Source organism: Channa argus, chromosome 16, assembly GCF_033026475.1.
Source record: "Channa argus isolate prfri chromosome 16, Channa argus male v1.0, whole genome shotgun sequence".
Taxonomy (NCBI): Eukaryota; Metazoa; Chordata; class Actinopteri; order Anabantiformes; family Channidae; genus Channa; species Channa argus.
In genome coordinates, this window is record NC_090212.1 from 12,649,623 (window position 1) to 12,661,888 (window position 12,266).

General features: G+C 39.0%; 1 protein-coding gene across 3 annotated transcripts in view; it reads right to left on the minus strand.

The window, feature by feature from the left end:
* Window positions 1–167: 167 nt before the first annotated feature.
* Window positions 168–12,266, minus strand: part of fancm (FA complementation group M) — a 32,384-nt gene continuing 20,285 nt past the window's right edge. Inside the window, exons 14-24 of one of the 3 annotated variants that reach the window (XM_067479530.1) lie at window positions 7,100–9,101; window positions 6,891–6,979; window positions 6,050–6,118; window positions 5,775–5,894; window positions 4,074–4,239; window positions 3,822–3,928; window positions 3,252–3,736; window positions 3,080–3,173; window positions 2,572–2,926; window positions 1,478–1,772; window positions 168–1,383 (exon numbers count right to left, since the gene is read on the minus strand). In XM_067479530.1, coding sequence (XP_067335631.1) covers window positions 1,257–1,383; window positions 1,478–1,772; window positions 2,572–2,926; window positions 3,080–3,173; window positions 3,252–3,736; window positions 3,822–3,928; window positions 4,074–4,239; window positions 5,775–5,894; window positions 6,050–6,118; window positions 6,891–6,979; window positions 7,100–9,101 — 3,909 coding nt within the window. In that variant the 3' untranslated portion in view covers window positions 168–1,256. The remainder of the gene's footprint in view (window positions 1,384–1,477; window positions 1,773–2,571; window positions 2,927–3,079; window positions 3,174–3,251; window positions 3,737–3,821; window positions 3,929–4,073; window positions 4,240–5,774; window positions 5,895–6,049; window positions 6,119–6,890; window positions 6,980–7,099; window positions 9,102–12,266) is intronic. The other 2 variants (XM_067479531.1, XM_067479532.1) reach the window with 2 other exon arrangements.

A 12,266-nucleotide genomic window follows, 5' to 3' on the forward strand; every position in this document is an offset into this window, starting at 1 on the left:
TATGCATTTAAAAATGCTGATTTTTATTTTTTGGGTGTCCTTGACATAAGCCTCAACAGTTACGAAGTGGAGGCCAAATGTTTTTTGTTTTCTTTTAGCTGTTTCTTTGTAGTGTGGTGTCACTGATCTCAATTAGACTATTAAAAATACAATAAAATTTGATATAAATGTTTGAAGGGTTTCTAAATTGTTAAATTATTAATTACTTTTTCTGTTTTTTTTTTCTTTTTTTAGACACTTGACCATTAAAAAACTTATTTTGGTTGCTACAGCTTATGCCAAAAACCTCTTGTTCAAAGAGAATGATTTTTTTTTTTTTTAATATATATACTGTGAATTTGATGGGGTTTTTGTTCTGTATGAAGGTGTGATATCTTTATGTGTACATTATTTACAATTGTGCATTTTTGTGCTCGTTTTTTTGTTCTAAGAGTTCCGTTTTAACTAATGTATATATTCGTCCAGGTTTTTGTCAGTGGTACATGATTGCTGATCTTTATATAAAAGGGCTGCTTTAAAACCCTAATGCTGAATTGAAGCAACATGCACATTTTTCTTTGAGAAAAGGGTAAAATACAAAGTTTCAAGTTTTTCCTGAAAGGTGGGGTTCTTGAATAAAGTATGAGTATTATAATAAGTGTTTGAATCACACAGTTGCAACAGTTTGTCAGATCTGCAAACAACACTTGGGCAAATGAAGTTTCCATTAAAGAGATGATGCTCTCCACTAGTGGTTATACTTAAGGGTTACAGGTTTTACCTTCATATTGTCTTGGACCATAAACGTGATCAAATCTCTCAGCGTAACACGAGCAGTGTACAAAAATATCACTGTTTATTATAAGAAATTTGACACGTTATATCTGAGTATGTTTGTAAACATACATTGCATTATTGGAAACAAAAGAAAAAAATTATTTTAACAAAAGTTATTTAAGTGGCAATCAAATATATATTTTTATGATTACAGTGTTACCTTACTCCTATGGGAACCACATCCCATTTAAATTATCTAAAAAAACAAAAACAAAGCATAAAACAAGTAGTATGTGTTTGATAAAGATGCCTGAAGTAAACATATGGTACAAATAGTTAAATTGTGGTTGTTCTTCAACTTATTGTGCAAGACGATTGAAAGAAGATCCTTAGAAAATAGTTTCATTCTGACACAGGATCAGAGCAAGAAGTAACTGTACATAGCATAGACAATTTTATATTCTAGTAAAGAAGTCCCGATGGTGTTATTTCCCTTGCTGCTAACCGGTTTGTCCTGCTTTTGATGCGTTGATGAAAAGGGAGTCACATGAGAAGTGCAGAAGGCGATATATCTCCTCAGCTCTGGATTGACTCATGCAGCCTCCTTTCTGAATGGCTTCAATGGAGCTGCAGGAGGAAAGTAAATAAGAACAAAGTTTGTACTGTATAAATACAAAGAGAAGGAAAAATACATTGTATACTGTTTCTCAGGCTTCATTACCTGTTTATGAGATGTGCGATTGACCTGAAATTGTGGCTCATGTTGAGAGCATGGACATAGTTGACAGATGGCAGACTCAAGTACATCTGCAGGGCCTGTTGCTTGTGCTGCCCTTTGACCTCCAGAGGAACAGTGATGCCTTGACCTTTACGTTGCTCCAGTCGTGCCAGGTCCACTAGCAAGCTGGCACTCTCTTCAGTGCTATGGCTCCAGAGCAAGCGCACCCCAGCACGCACCAACCCCACTAATGTGCTGTCATAGTAACGAGTTCGCTGAAATGGGCGTGATGTCTCACCTATGACAGTGACATTTATGATGAACATAAACATATTATTTTTACACTTACTCACCATTACTTTGTATATCATTGATTTAAACTACTGAGGGGAAGTCTAGAAATGCAAAGATCACAAGAAACATCATGCCTATAATGCAATGACTATTTTTAGTTCTACATTTTAGGAAACATGCTTAATCTTTTTCTTGCTGTAATTTAGATGAGATCTACTGTCATATCTGTCTTATTTGAAGTTGGTGCCAGACACTGGTTATTTGAGCTTATTTTTGCACAAAAAGTGGAAACAGCTAGCCTGGCTCTGTCTGAAGGGAGGAGTCTACCAGCACTACTACAGCTCACCAATGTACATATTTTGTTTGTTTTACCTATACAAAATCCAAAATATACAAAACGTACAAGTTGTGGCATTACATGGGTTATATGCAAGACTAGTTTTTGGTCCATCGTAGGGACCACAGAAAAACTCCAGGAAGACAATGTATCTGGCCAACAAACATCCCATAACACCAGACAGACAGATTTACATTTATAAAAACAACAGAGCATTTGCTTCTAATTTATTATACATTCATGATGTTGGCATTGATTGTGTTACCTACAACTCAGCAAGAAAGCTCATACTGTAAGCACATTTTCCCAAACATTTCCCAGATTTCCCAACTATTTGTTAAAGGTTTGTTTACAGGAGTTAATTATCCTTAAAAAATAAAAAAAGAGATTCAAATACACAAAACAAGACCTATATTTTAAGTAATATGATCTCAAATTAAGTCATCAAATAAGTACACTGACTGACCTGGCTTGGTTCGGTCCTTTTCCACAATCAGACAAATTCGCTCAAATAATTCCTGCAAGCTGGTCACTCTTTCGGCCAATCGCTTTCGGTTCTGTGTTGCGGCCAAATCTGACTGGCTGTGTCTCTCCACTGCCATGCGGTTACTTATGATGAAGTAGCTGCCGTCCAGTGAGCAGACGTGGACAGTGGCCGCGTGTCGCTGACGCAGGCTGGTCATCAGCTCCACGCTGCTACTTATGCAACGGCTGTCCACCAGAATGCAAGTGGACCCCGATGGACCAGGGGACTCCGTGGCTGTCCGATCTTGCCTGATAGATGTCTGGGGCTTAATCACTGTAGAGGTGGCACGGGGTTGCTGCACAACAAAAAAAGAACATTTCTTAAGGGAGCAAGTTTTTCAGTAAATAAATCCAATCCGATTAAATAAATCAGTACAGTGTTTGTACGACATGTCACATATTCTGTGCAGCCCTATGGACTAGCTTGAATACATGATGTTTACATTTACCTGGGGTTGATTCTTGGAGGATAACAGCAACCCCGACTCTACAAAGTCTAGCTCATCGGAAAGGAGATGTTGGTTCTCTAACCTTTGGCGACACCTGTAGAATAGTGCAGATAATGCTCTAGTAGCTGCTAAGTATTTGTGGATGTGTACAACCATATGAATATTTCCTTACCTCTCCTTTTGCTGCTCTACAGTCCCTGAGCTCCTTTGTGCTTTATTCAACAATGACACTTTGGATGCTATCTTAGAGGACAATGACGAGGGGGCTTTCAGCTGCTCCTGAAGCCTGCTGCCCTCTGGGTGCACCACCTTTGGGTGCAAGGGAACAGCAACAGCCCCTTTTGTCCTGAGTCCCAATTCTTTACCAACATGCTCAGTCTCCTCCTCACTAGAGTCATTAATGCGCAAGACTCGGGTGCCCTTGGCATTTACCCCAGCTTTCTGCTCTGATGGAACTTCAGCTCTGGCTTTCACTTCTGCTCTGGCTTTGTGCAGGAAAACACGCCGTCTGGTGGCATACTGCCTCCTACCATCCACATATGAGTCTTCAGGCATGAGTTCAATGTCTTCAACCTCTTCCTCACTGCTCTCAACCTCCTCTACCTCACTGCCAACAACAAAGCTGTCCTCTGCATACGTTTCATCCATCTCAGGCACCTTAGGAATTATGGTTAGGAAATATGGATTACAGTTTGTAGATTTTGCACTGAGTGAAAAAAGTGAGAATAAAAATATAATGTACCTGTGAAAATATGTCCATGTTGTGATGGTTTCTGTAGGAAATTTTAAACTTGCCCTTTACTGCAGGACTTTTCACTGACTTCAGGTAAATCCCATGCATCTCTGAATCTGACATCAAGGAGAACAGACAGGAAGCTCAAGTGTAAATGTTACACACTCTGACTCCTTCAGCTTTTCTAAATCACTTAGCTCACTGAACAGATTTAAATAATTCTCTAAAGATACTGCATAATCACATTTCTTGGTGCTGTACCGTTCAGTCCCTGGGAGAAGTGTGTGTTGTCAACAACAAATCCTTCAAGAGACTGATTTTGTTCTTCTTCATCCTCTTCATCAGATGACAAATCAGCCCCATCCTCATCCTCTGACAGCTCTGCTTCTTCATCCAGGAACTGACGCCCTTTTGGACATATGGCGCGCTGACAGAATAACAATAATAACTACTGAATTGAGGTGACATATATTATATATACACATACATACTAGTGTGTGTGTGTGTGTGTGTGTATATGTATATATATATATATATATATATACACACAATTTGTATATAAAGTGTTATATTTTATTATTTTTATATTAAAGTCAGATGTGAAACTGGATTTTGATATATTCCCCTACAACACAGGATAAGAGGTTATGATAATGGATGGATAAATCTGTTTGGTAAAGTCCATACAGTACATGCAGAAACAGACCGTCAACCAGAACTTTGTTTCTATACAGTTGAACAAAAAAGTAATGGCACTGTTTGCAATTTCCTGGTTTTCTCTAAAATTGCTCATAAAATGTGATCTGATCTTCATCAAAGTCACAAATATGACCAAACATAACATTTTTAAGCTAGTAAAACACAGTGTTGACTTTTATGTATTGAACACACCCAATAAACATTCAAAGTAATGGTGGAAAAAGTGATGACAACAGTGTTTTAAGAACTGGTTGAATCACATTGGTAGGAATAACATCAAGCAAGCACTTCTTCATTTTTTTTCTTGATATACTGAGCTTCAGCTTGCGGACAACCAACCTGACATAAAAGAATACCTGATAAGTTTGTTAATTTATTTTCCTTCCGCAATAGCAAGTGGCCCAGGTCGAGTGGCAGCAAAGCAGCACCAAATCACGATGCTCCCCCTAGTGTACTTTACTATTAGGATGATGATTTCATGTTGATACACTTTTGTTTTTACACCATATGCAGTACTGTGTGTTCTTCCCAAACAATTCTACCTTCTTCCTCCATGGTGTCCTGCCATCGATGCTGTGCCTGTTCAATGGTTTGCATATGGTTGACTCCATCTCCAATGTATCTAGGGTTCTTTATTTCCCCTCACTGAGCATTTTGGGTTGTGCCTTTGGAATAATTCTGGCTGTCACAACTTCCATGTAGAGTGGCCACAGTACCAAATCAACTACATTTCTGTAACCCCTTCCAGCTACTTGCAAATCAACAACTCTTGATCGCATGTCTACTGAGATCCCTTTTTCACTAGGTTTGGCTCACATCATTTGATGCAGTTGGGAATGGCATTCCAACACAAATAAGTCAGGGTAGCTCTAAACCACAGCTCGATTCTTGTTTTCTGGTTATGACTGAACACCAGGTTTGACTCCAAGTTCAACTCTAGTCAGCATGTTAGCATTGCCATTACTTTTTCCACCATCACTTTGTATGTGGACTGGATGCATTAAACACATGAAAGATCACAACTGTTTCTTTTTTTATTTCAGCTTAGAAATATTGTGTTTGTTGACATTTGTGAGTTTTCAGAAGATCAGATCACACTTCATGGACCAATTTATCCAGAAACCAGGAAATTGCAAACAGTGCCATTACTTTTTATGCAAATGTAAATTTGCAATTTGTTGTTTTTTGTGAGTGATATGAAAATAGGAAGAATAAATTTCATAATTCAGATTCAGATCACAGAGTCATCATTGCCACACATACCTTGACTTTGCCCTGTTGGACTCGTTGCCTCTTGCCTCCCTGTGCTGTGGTTCTGCGAGTGAATACAGACTCGTTCTGGAAATCATCATCAGAAACAGCTTCACCCTCCGTTTCATCAGACTGGAGAGCACATGGAGAGCAAATTAGCACAGATAATGGTTTATAATGCGGTATATCATTACATAATGAGGGTATGTAGAGATTATTGTAAGGAGTGGATTAAGGAAAAGGCTAAACCATGTGGCATACTATGGTACCAATGAAGAAAATCTTACAGTATTAATTGCAGCTCGATGTTTTTTATTTACAACCAGTGGGGAGTCCATATCAGTGGACAACCTGGACTAGAAGAGACAAAATATTTACAAATGGTAAATGGTCTGCATTTATATAGCAAATGAATTACCCAAAGCCTTTTACACTCGTTCCCATTCATCCATTCACACTCACAATCATGCACACACTCACACACCAATGGGAGAGCCGCAATGCAGGCTGCACTCACTGGCGGTTCAGTTTCTTGCTCAAGGACACTTCAACGTGTGATAGGTCAAGCCAGGAATTGAACCAACAACCATGGTCCACAGTTACCCCAAATATGTGCACACTTGTGTACATTTGTGTCTGTAAAAAAGGGTTGTCCACGTGTATTTCAGACAAAATGTTTTTAGCCAAGTTATTAAAGAGGTAAAATGCCTTGCAAATGATGGACATGGGTAGTCTCAGTCATGTAAATCAGAAATGTCCTGTCTTGGTGGTTGTTTGTAAAATATCAGCATGTTTGGTGTGGTGGTGTGTAATTTATACTATGACTAAAATTACAATATATTGTTTTTCTTACAGTAATGCAATGAACTGGATCATAACCCCTTTTTTATGATACATATTGTATTGCTAGATTTGGACACAGCCTTGGTATACAACAGAATAAATGTATATCAACTAAGCTTTAATTCATCAAATCAATTAAACAGTTTAAAGCAATTTTTAAGCAAAACTGGCAAAAAGTAACTGTTTTCAGCTTCTGTGAATATTTTATGGATTTTCTAGTCTTAACTGCATCTCTTAATTAAGAAAACACTCAGCAGATTAATAAATTAAACAGGCCTTGCTCACCACTTCAGGGGATGACCAAGGCTTGACCTTGTTCTGAGGTCTTCTTTTAACAACCACAACTTCATCTTCACTGTCGCTGTTGCACTCAACTAAGAAAGAGACGATATACAGGGATTTTGGCTTGAGGTAAATTGGATCACAGCAAAAGCAAGTTAGCAAATAGATGACATTTTAATTTTAGGACAAATTTTAATGAAGGCCAAACCAACCTGCATGAGGAGGTGAATCAGGGATACAAATATATTCCTGATGTAGCCTTTTGTTTTCTCCACTTGACCTTCCTTCAGCTTCAATGGTGCGACTTTCCATTCGTCTCCGTTTCAAGCTGGAAGGTAAAGTAGGTGTGTCTGAACTGGTTGGACCAGACATGAGCATCCTCCTGGCTCCAGGTGATGTAATTGGAGATGGGAGTCCCTCACCTTTAGAGGTGAAAGGTGAAATAAGAAGAGACGAACTTTCTCTCTTTCTGTGTTCTGCCAGCATTTGTGGTGTAGACTGCTTAGATTCAATGCACTGTAAAGAAATTCTCTGTCTCTTGACACTATTATAAGGAGTGGAAGAGTTAGAAATGGCCAGCAAAGACATTGTGGTATTATCTTGCTTCATATTCTGTGGAGAAGTCAGCATTTTTGGGACCATAACAGCTTCTGTTTCTGCTTCATCCTCAGAGTCTTCCAGGGAATAGCCAAGGTCAAAGTTGACAGAAACAGGGAAGTAATCATGGGGGCTGTCATTTTGTGGAATGGTAGGAGACTTACAATAGGATGTAATTAACTCGTCTGTTGCTGAATTGTCTGCTATAGGTTTACATTGTGCTGCAGTGTGGGAATCATGTTTTGTAGTGTTATGGACATTTGTATTATGTGGTATTTGTTTGACATGTGAATTATGTGTTAAGTTATGTATATGGGCTAAATCATCCGTTTGCACTGTGCTTAACCGATGTGCACTATCTGGTGAGTGCTTAGTGCTACATATATTTAATGAATTGTGCATTTGTGAAATGCTAGACATGGCTTTTGTGCTATTAGAAAGGTCTCTGGCACAAGCAGATGTCCTGCCAGGAGTGGAGATGTCTGGAATAGTCATCTGCAGGAAGGCTTCATCATCCCCAAACAGATCCATGCTCTCATCCATGTGAAAGCATCCCTGGCAGGCCCCATTGTCCTTCACACTTCCATTTGTCAGGTGTGGCGTCTCATCTTTCCTAACATTGTCCCAGCTGTCTTTACCCTTGCTCATGCCGTAATCTTTCCTTTTTATGTCCTTGTGTTCTTCAACTTGGTCAGCAGCACAATCCTCCTTTCCGTGATCCCGGATCTCATGAATATCATTGACTTCCTCACTCTCAAAAACCTCATCCCAGGTTGGACTGTCAGCTGCCACACTGAAAGACTGAAACTCTTGTCGAGGCTCATCGTGACTAATTTCACTGCATTCCACTGGAGGCTTAGATGAGGCTGCTCTGGGGGAAGCAGAGCCAGCATGATTCAGCATCACTGCATCGTCATCATCGTCTACATCTAGGGTAAAGCAGACCGGGAATGGCTGATGAGGCCACTGAGGAGAGGTAGAAAGTGATGCAGTGATCCCAACCTCTAAATCTTCGGTCAGTGATGGAGGAGATCGAGATAGAAGCTCTGCCACATTGGCCAGGATGACCTTCAGACTTTCATCTCTACTTTGGAGAAGTTTAGCAGAAGGGGGACCAAGTGCTGAATCCCATTTAGGAAGGTAGAACATGGCCTGCAGTTCAACATCCTCATTATCAATTTCTGTAACCAACTGTGAAACTTTGTGTAAATTAACTGAATCACTGACTGCATGCTCTATGACATCCTCATTAAAAAGGCCACAGTCATTCATGTCAGCTTCTGGACAGCCGTTTTTAGAAGCAGGAGAACAAATCGCCTCAGGTCCTGGAAGATCTGTGAAGTCATAAAATTCACTGTGATCATGCTCATCAGGAACTTTCCGTTTTGTCACAGCTAACATAGAAACTAGACTTGTTTTTTGATGTTTGTCCCTCTTTGTTTCCTCATTTATTTGTTCCCAATCAGACACAGACGAGTGAGACTGTTTGGCTTTGTTGTTGGTAGTTTTTGTGCAGGTATTTGTGCCCTTCTTGTTTTTCCGCATGTTCTTCAATTGACCAGCATCATCAGGTATTTGCAGGTAAGGAAGAAGCTCATGTTCGTAACGACATTCCCCCTAAACAGAAACACAAGCCAACACGTAAAAAAATAGTAAGAGAAAAGATTCCTCTGTAGGAAAACCATAGTCACGGAGCGGTTATCAGCCTTGAGACCTAATGACCAGTCAGATTCAGACTCACTAATTAAAAAGCACATCGGTTCATGTTTATACATGAATCTAATAAGGAAATGTCCTAAGAAGAGATGTCACATTGCAACCACTCATGGAACACAGAAAAGTCTAATGTAACATATCCCAAAGTAGTGTTCCTACAAACATAAAGACAGACATGGGAACAATCAGCATAATAATTACTATAACTCTGTCCACAAATTAAAGCTTCTTTCCAGCTCCGTTTTGTTGTGTCTTGCACACGAGCAAACATTGTCTGGGATCAACCAGTCACGTACACAGACCACATGAACTGGAAGTGATTCAGTGCGAGTGGTATCCTGCTTGGTCTGGAAGGGTGCCAATAAACCTGTGACCAGCAGATGCTGAACACGGAAAAGAAAGGAAAATATGCCTAATGTAGTGTGAGAGCATGAAAGAACACAAGGGTGTATGAGGACCAAAATACGGGTTTTGCCTAGAAAGAAGGAAATAAAACAGAACAAGGAAAAGCCTTATGTCAGTTTTTTGAATACACTGTCACACTTAATGGGAATAGTTTGAGTGGGAGCAAACTGCCCCTAGGCTTTCTAAAAATGGGGAGGGAAAAAAGGTTTTCTTAGTTTTCTTGTCATAGCTCACATGAAACTTTTCTGTTTCCACTTTTATCCTATTATAAAACAATACAGACAGAGTTGTAAAGTCCTACTTTGTCTTAACAGGTCACTAAAGGCTAAACTACTTGGTTTCTGCACGTTGTACAACCTAAGATGCTTTCAACATGAATTTGCTCAAATATATCGTCATCTCAAAACCACTTCTGTCTGTCAAAGACTTGGTAAACATTAGACATGATCTGTGCAAAATTACAATTTTACGCCAATTCAAAAAAAGCTACATGTAACCATACCACTCCTATGATAGATAAGTATAAATCCTAATACTAGAAATTTGGGCTGGCCAACTAATACAGAGCTATGCTAATGTTACTAGCAATAATATCTATGTGAAAGGTCCAAAAGTCAATCAAACTGAAATCCAATTGGATCTAATGAACTACAGAAACATTTGATAATTACTCAATGGAAACTACTTATACTCAACTGACACAAACATAGTTAGCATACCACCAAACCAGATGAGGGTTAAATGATCAAGATTAATTTATACCGTATATATAGAGAGAGAGTGTGACACTCTTATAAAAAGCCTGTCTTATTCCTATCATGATGGTTCATTCTAAGAGTTTCTGCTAAAATCTAGAGTACTTTGTCCTGAATCACAAAGATTTCACTAGTATAATACGCTTTCAGTTATTATTGCAAAATGCTGTAAACTTTACCCTAAATCTGATAAGTAAATCAGTTTTTAGGTCAATCCATCTTATACAAATCCTTAAAACTCTGCTATGTTCATAGCTGTCCGCATTGCACCAAGTCAAAGGTCATAGTACATTCTTTAAACATAACAATCCTGGTAAAAAATGTAACTGAGGTTTGTAGGCAAGGTTTAGTCCCACTAGACACTTGATGAATCTAACAGTCCTCCTTTCATGGACTTTACACAGGATTGCTCTCAACTCACAGCTATCAATTAAAAAATAGTCAGATTAACTAGCAGGCCAAAATAATGATGAGGAGAGAAAAGTGAGCAATGCAGAGGCTGGGAGGGTCGTTGAGTTGATGGTGTTCAGACTGCATGAGGAAGAAGCAGCAAAGTGGAAACTCATCTCAGTTGTGTTTGTTGTGCTACAATAATCATACAAATATAATGCTCATTACCACTAACAAAGAACACACTATTCAAATTAATCAGTCTGTGTTTCCAAACAGACTACAGCTCAAGATGAGAACTCCTGAAGTTTATTTGACCTCAAGCTGGTAGACATTCATAGACCAGCAACAACAGCTGGCCTGATTTGAATGATGCCTAACAGGGCTTTTTAATCAGAGTGATTTTATCAACAGTTGCTATAAAACAACAGAAACAAAGAGAAGAAACCCTTTAAAAACTACTTCATGTCAGCCAGACACGACTCTGCACTGAGTGGTTTAATAATCAGTAACAGAAGGGTAATTTAATGAAAAGGCTCCATTCCTGACCTTGTTTACATTCAGCCAATACCTTCCCATTAGACACCCTATCACCTCCAGGCCTAAACTTAAAGCTGCTCCCGTATAATCAAATATAAACCGAAAATGCTAAGTCCGGGAATTTGTCATTACTTTAATTTGAATAAATAAATTGATTTTAATTGTCGTGCTTTTCTTCAATAGTTTTTTGATCTCCCGCTCTGCCCTGCTCAGCGCAGTGCACTATACTGTACATGTAGGTCATCACAGCCTGACCTACTTCCAGTTTCCTGGCTTTATGTAAGGGTTCGTAGAATCGTTACATAATTACAGCAGAGGAGGTCTGCCTACCCTGTGTTTCCTCATGACTGAGAGAAACAGGCAAGCAGAGTGAAAATTGCAACATGGGTTTTGAACTCACCCAGACAGAAAATAGCCTCAAATGACGACAAAGGCTTCTGGAGTGGAAAGCTATTAAGGGGAGGGGGGGATTTATGTGGCCAAGAAAAAAAGTTTGAACTTTCATTTAGGGGTTTTATTATAATAATTACTATGAACATTATTTTGTTCTCTTGCTGATGTCAATGGGGTTAAGGATTGAATGCCTCCCAAGCTCAGGACAAGCAAATAAACCATGGTTATTTCTCACAGAGTAAAAACTTTCTTCAAACAAAACCTGCTATTATGATGAAGCAAACTCAGCCAACAGCAAAGTTCTACTTTTTTAACAGTATGCACCTATGTCACAATCCAATTTGCATCTTCAAAAGTCTATAGCTTACAATTAGTGTTCACTTGCTGTGGGATTGACGTACTTTATAATAGCCTAGCAAACCTACATAATTCACATATAACCACTTCCCCTTCTTTTAACAGTGTTTAGCTGAAGAGTTTTGTCGTCTTCACTGGTTGTTTCATAAACTGAATTCAGCTATGGCATTGTGCTGCCGTCGCACCTTGTAATCCTGTTTTGTTTTTACCGGGTACACTAATTCTC